Source organism: Corylus avellana, chromosome 6 (genome assembly GCF_965113065.1).
Source record: "Corylus avellana chromosome 6, dhCorAvel1.hap1.2, whole genome shotgun sequence".
NCBI classification, from domain to species: domain Eukaryota; kingdom Viridiplantae; phylum Streptophyta; class Magnoliopsida; order Fagales; family Betulaceae; genus Corylus; species Corylus avellana.
Window position 1 is genome coordinate 5,833,961 of NC_142495.1, and position 6,005 is coordinate 5,839,965.

At 34.8% G+C, this 6,005-nt stretch overlaps 1 protein-coding gene across 1 annotated transcript; it reads right to left on the reverse strand.

Moving 5' to 3' along the window:
- Positions 1-1,222: 1,222 nt before the first annotated feature.
- Positions 1,223-5,697, reverse strand: LOC148584803 (uncharacterized). The gene is made up of 4 exons (XM_088517369.1): positions 5,604-5,697; positions 4,344-4,973; positions 1,420-2,280; positions 1,223-1,312 (listed from the first exon to the last, which is right to left on the reverse strand). The coding sequence occupies exons 1-4, from the start codon at positions 5,695-5,697 to the stop codon at positions 1,272-1,274; spliced, it is 1,626 nt and encodes a 541-aa protein (XP_088373495.1). The 3' UTR covers positions 1,223-1,271.
- Between the last annotated feature and the right edge of the window lie 308 nt (positions 5,698-6,005).

Consider the following 6,005-nt stretch of genomic DNA (forward strand, 5'->3'; position numbering starts at 1 on the left):
TCTCTAAATCCACCGCATGTAAACTAAGGCTCTGCTGTTCAGGGATGATCCTGCATGTTTTCTTGAACTTTTCCACTTACATTGACTGTATGGTTGAAGTCCACGGCAATTCATGTAAGAGAAAGCGACGACGTTTCCTCATGGGAAAGGAATTGTATGGACCTTGGAATCTTTGCTTCGTTTCTAAGTTGTTCCTTTATCGTACCATGTTTTTTGCTCCTTTAATTTATTTCTCTATCTAAACTTATTGTTTGTAATCAAAGAGCGTCTTTTTACTTTCTTTCTTTCTTTCTTGTTTTTTTTTTTTTTTTTGGGTTGGAAACTTGGAAATTGGAAGCATCTTTTTACTCATACACTTCTTGTGGTCCATGGGGAATGAATAAGAATTATAAACCCAGCTTAGGAAGAGGCCTACAGTAATTATTAGCCATAGATTGCTGATACTAGATTGTCAAGAGAAGGAGCATCGATAGAATGAATATATAAGGGAAAATATATGCAAATACATCCATCAACCGCTGAATAATGAAGCACAAGCCATAAATTAATTTGTCTTTTTCACTACAGTGCATTGTGGGATAAGGATTCTATCATTGTTTTACGAAATGCTAGAAAGCCGCACTTGGTTTAATACATGTTTTAGAAAATTTTTATAATGTGATATTATATACATCATTTAATGCACCGTTAAGCATTTAGGTGGTTTATTTTTGCAATATGCAAAATTTAGTTTGATTTTTCTGTGTTTAAATTGATCATTAGCATATACAATACAAAGGAGCCCTCAATGTGATTAAGTGAAAATTCGATTTTCATTTATTATTTCATTTAATTATGGTGATTTTCACTGTCACGTCACGAAATTAGTACTTGAAATTATATGTAGCATTCCTAAACTAAAAATAAGTATTTATGAGGAAACAATGGCAAGTCAAAACCAAAAATAAAAAATGTTGCAAAGTACTGATCATTAATTTCCAAGAAAGCAGTCATATACAAAGCATTACAATTTTTTTTTTTTTTTTTTCTGACGAAAATTTCATCAATGGAATGAAATGAAGTGACCAAATACAACCCGATCACAAACAGTTTAATACAATTCATTTATACGAACCATCACAACCATGAAAAAACCATTAAGATTAAGTTTAGACAAAGAAACAAAATTTCGAGAAATAGAAGAAACATAATTAAAGGGTCTAAAACAACTCTATGTAACAAGTATTTAGAAACAAACGAAGGCTATGATGGCAACAACCGAAACTTTAACTTCATTTTCGTTTGGGTTCAAGGTCTGGATGGTAAGGAAGTCCTGCACCGAATTAGAAACATGAAGAGTAGAACATGAGTCAATCTACCAAGTATTAGAAAGAACTTTCAAAAGATTTGATTTGAAATATATGCAAGTTAAAGACTTACCTTTCTTTTCGAACCATGCCCTGCGTTTGTTGCAATTTTTCTGAATATGTCCAAACTTTTTGCAGAAATAGCATTGGACATTCATGTGTTGTCTCTTCTTATGAACCGGTCCATTAACTTTAGGTGGCTCTATGACTTTGTTTTGTCTCTTCTCATGACCATTAACTTCAGGTGGCTCTATGACATTGTTTTGTCTCTTTTCATTAACCTCAATTACTTGATGAGGTCCATTGACTTTAGGTACTTCAATCTTTGTGGCTCTTTGACTTACAAGGTGAACAGAATGATGTCCTTGTTGCTTAAGCCTTGCCTCTTCCTGAACAAGTATACTGGTCAATTCATTTACATTCCACTTATCCGTATGAATGTATTGAATTTGAATTAGCTCATACTCAGGAGGTAATGAGTTGAAAATAAATTGTACGAGAAGGAGCTCATCCACATTCATCCCAAGAACCTTTAATCTAGTAGTTAAATTTGTCATTTCAATGATATGCTCATGCATCCCATGTGTACCATCAAATTTCATGGTGGTTAGTTCAGCCACCAATGTTCCTGTAAGAGACTTGTCAACCGATCGAAAACGTTCTTCCACATTGTTGAAGAATTCTTTAGCATTATCACATTCAGGAAGAGTTGATTTAATATTATCCACTATACTCATTTGCATAGACATAATGCTCAATCTGTTTGATCGCTCCCATGACTTGTATATAGCCTTTTCTTCTGCACTACTAGAATTAGTAATAGCAGACGGTTTCTCAGTCCGGAGAGCCAAATCAAGATCCCAAACGCCAAGGTAAAACTGAACTTGTTCAGACCACTCTGAGAAATTCGTTCCATCAAGAATCGGAACTACCGCTACAATCAAATTAATTCTCACTATATTAATGCTTTGAGTTATCAAACATAAAATAATAATTTAAGAAATATTAAGTAGTATTAATATTGCAATTCATATTTCTGTGAAAATTACAATACATTAAAAAATTTAATCAATATAGTGATTACTTTTCACCTCTTAGAAATAATTAATAATGCATATGTAATTCAATAAGTGTGTTACTTTTGGGTATCTGGTTCAAACTCTTAATTAAGGATACATATTAATTATTCTTGTTGAAGTATAATTAAGCTATGCTACAATGTTTAAATATGAAGAAGCTCTGATACCATGTTGAGGTTTGTAGGGAGATCTAAAATACGAAAATAGTAGAGAAAGCAAGAGAGAGAGACAAATAATTACGGATGGTTCAGTGTTAGACACCTATTTTTATCAGTTTGAAGGGCCCGTATGGTTACGTTGTGCTCATAGACTTGATTATTTATGGTACATAAGTCCCTCTATATAGTTGAATAAGTTGACCTATATAAGTAAACCTAAATCGACTTACACAAGAAAAAATAAATCGACATATACTAGGAAATATAAATCCAATCGTATAAATATCAGAATATATTCTAACAATTCTAGTTTAGTTTATCAATCACTTGAAAGCCGAGCCATTTGGGGGTGGCTCGGCCATTCCCTTTGGCCATGGCCAGATGAGGGTGGCCTGGCCACCCCCTTGGCTCCAAGGGGGTGGCTTGAGTACCCACTGGGGGTGTGTTTCGGTCACCCCCTTGGCTCCAACGGGGTGGCCGAGCCACCCCCAGTACACACTGGGGGTGGTTTCGGCCACCTCGTTGGTGCCCAAGGGGGTGGCCAAACCCACCCCCAATGGTGGTTGGGGGTGGTTTCAACCAACCCCTAGGCTCCATGGGGGTGGCTCGGCCACCCCCAATATCCACTAGGGGTGGCCGAAGCCACCCCCTTGGGCACCCAGGGGGTGGCTCGGCCACCCCCATCCGGCTAGATGGGCCACCCCCAAATGGCCAAGAGCCACCCCCAATTTTTTTTCTTTTTTTAAAAAAAAAAATACATTTTTTTAATTTAAAAATAAAAATTTTAAAATTACGTAGGTGCCACGTGTCAACATCTGATTGGTTCACGTGGAATTCTATGAGGTCAACTAACGGATGGACTAACTTGATCATTTATCAAAACCACAAGGATTTCCTGTGATAAAAATGAAACCCCAGAGGGGGAAAAAAATAAAGTTATCAAATCCCATATGGTATTAGGTATTTAACCTTTTTTATTATTTTGCTATGTACTTTTTTTTAAGGCTCATAATTATATGGGTTTTATAATTTGTATGAAATTTAATAAGAATAACGCTAATAATATAAATGATTCTTACTAACTTTCTATTAATGCTTTCGTAATCACAATCCAAGTTTTCTTTTCGCTATTTATTTATTTTTTTTTCATTTTAAACTATACATATAGGAACACAGATTTTAACATGTTTTAATTTATATGGATTAAACTAATTAAAGTAAAAGGCCTTATGATATATAGTAAAATTTTATGCGACTTATACATTTATACAATGTTCTGTGTATGATTGTGTGTCATTATGTTGAGTAATATATTAGTGTATAACCTTTAGTATATCTTTTTATTTAAAAGGGCGTGATATATATATATATTACAACCTATAATGAAAAGTTCGATAGAGATGTGTTTAAAATTTGAAATTAAACTATAACAAAGAATCTCACGCATATTTTTTTCTATAACCAAAGTAAATTTTCGAATGTTCATAATTTGAGTTTTATTTGTGTTGAAATCTAATAAGTATTACACTAACAATATTAGAAATTCTTTTTAATTTTATATTAATATTTTGATTAAGCAAAATTCAAGTTTTTCTCTTGCAATTATAAAAAAGTAAATTTCATAATATTTATGAAAAATATGATTATAATATTTTTAAATTTTATAATTAAATTGTAACGAAGAATCTTACGCATTGCGCGGATTATAAGCTTGTATTTAATAAATCTCAAGATGTTAATAAAGTAATAAAAAGACGTACCAGAAATCCTAGTAATAAAATCTTGCTTCGAAGCCGCTCTGTCATCAGCTTCTTCCCAGCCCATGTTGACAGCCAAGTCCTCCACTGCCATCTTGATCACATCATCTCGAACGCCAATATCAGCAGCATATCTGTCCAAAAAGTAGTACATGGCAGCCATTACAGTAGCGACTTGACCGCTTGCTCCGACTCCAACTCCCGGTTTGTTTCCTTTTTTTTGGTGGCTGCCATCTGTTTTTACCTTGCCTTCTATCACAAGACCAGTTTTGCAATAAAGCGCGAAGTCTTCGCAATTGTTTTGAAACAAATCATAATTGCCAAATCCAGTTTGAAGAAGATACAATGCTCGGTGGGTAACTTGTTCTGATGGGTCAGATTTTGCAGCGGAGCATGCGCCACCCCGCACATGAGCAAGGAAAACTGATTTAGAAACTCCATATTCGTAACGATACAGAGACCTATTTCCACGGAAACAATCCAGGCAAGAACGGAGTACACCACTGTCGGGTTTCCTAAATCCACATTCAGGATCGGAAGAACAGGTGATAGTTGAATTATAAAAGCTAGAACTAGAAGATGCCCAACTGCTTGAATTAAAATGGACCACCTTGTTTTCCCCAACAAAGATACCTGCAAATTCAATTTAGATCACATTAAAATTATATATTATAGAATTTGATTGTAGTTAGATTTGATGACATTGATTTCATTATCATCGGAGTATTTTGTATTATCAATTGTTCAACTCCAAATGATACAAATACATCCATTACAGAGGCCATAAAAGGCATATCAGTGTAAATTCAACGACTCAATAATGAAGCACAAGCCATATCAACAGTTTTTCTGATCTGAACTAGCTAGCACTACACTATAAATTATGTGGAGGTAAGCTGAACAAGCATTTTACACTTCAATTTATGTGGCAAACAGGATTGCCAATTTCTTAACTTGTTTTGAGTTACATAAATCAAGTATTCTGAGAAATTGCCAATTTCTTTCACACCAATATGTTAAATCATTTTGATGAATCTCTGCCCAATCTATGCAAATGAATGGCGTGTTCCAAGAAATCACATTCATGTCTTAAGATCATATTGACACAAACAAACTTTGAGGGAGAAAAAAAAAACTCTGAGACCCCCCAAAAATAAAAAATAAAAGAAAAGACAGATCCCAGCATCATGAATCAGATAAGGAACAATTTTGCAAACATGTTGATGATCGTCATTTCTTAATCATAGAAAAACACACAGAGACCGTGGTGAGAATAGATGTTGGCAACTCTGTAGGCGTAGATGTGGTCTCCGGGCTTGATCTCACTTCTCCCCACTTTGTTGGTCAGCTCACCCATCTCCCTTTATTTCTCTCTCTCTCTCTCTGTGCTATGCTTTATTCTCTAAATCCACCGCATGTAAACTAAGGCCCTGCTGTTCAGGGATGATCCTGCATGTTTTCTTTAACTTTTCCACTTACATTGACTGTATGGTTGAAGTCCACGGCAATTCATGTAAGAGAAAGCGACGACGTTTCCTCATGGGAAAGGAATTGTATGAACCTTGGAATCTTTGCTTCGTTTCTAAGCTGTGACTTTATGGTACCATGTTTTTTGCTCCTTTAATTTATTTCTCTATCTAAGCTTACTTTTTGTAATCAAAGAGC

What these genes read in the sequence shown, in the direction of transcription:
- LOC148584803 (XM_088517369.1), bottom strand. Translation starts at nt 5,697, where the DNA reads ATGGGTGAGCTGACCAACAAAGTGGGGAGAAGTGAGATCAAGCCCGGA. An exon ending in CAACATCTATTCTCACCACG is followed by an intron (nt 4,974 to 5,603) that starts GTCTCTGTGTGT and finishes TTGAATTTGCAG; the next exon opens with GTATCTTTGTTGGGGAAAAC. An exon ending in TTTTATTACTAGGATTTCTG is followed by an intron (nt 2,281 to 4,343) that starts GTACGTCTTTTT and finishes ATTTGATTGTAG; the next exon opens with CGGTAGTTCCGATTCTTGAT.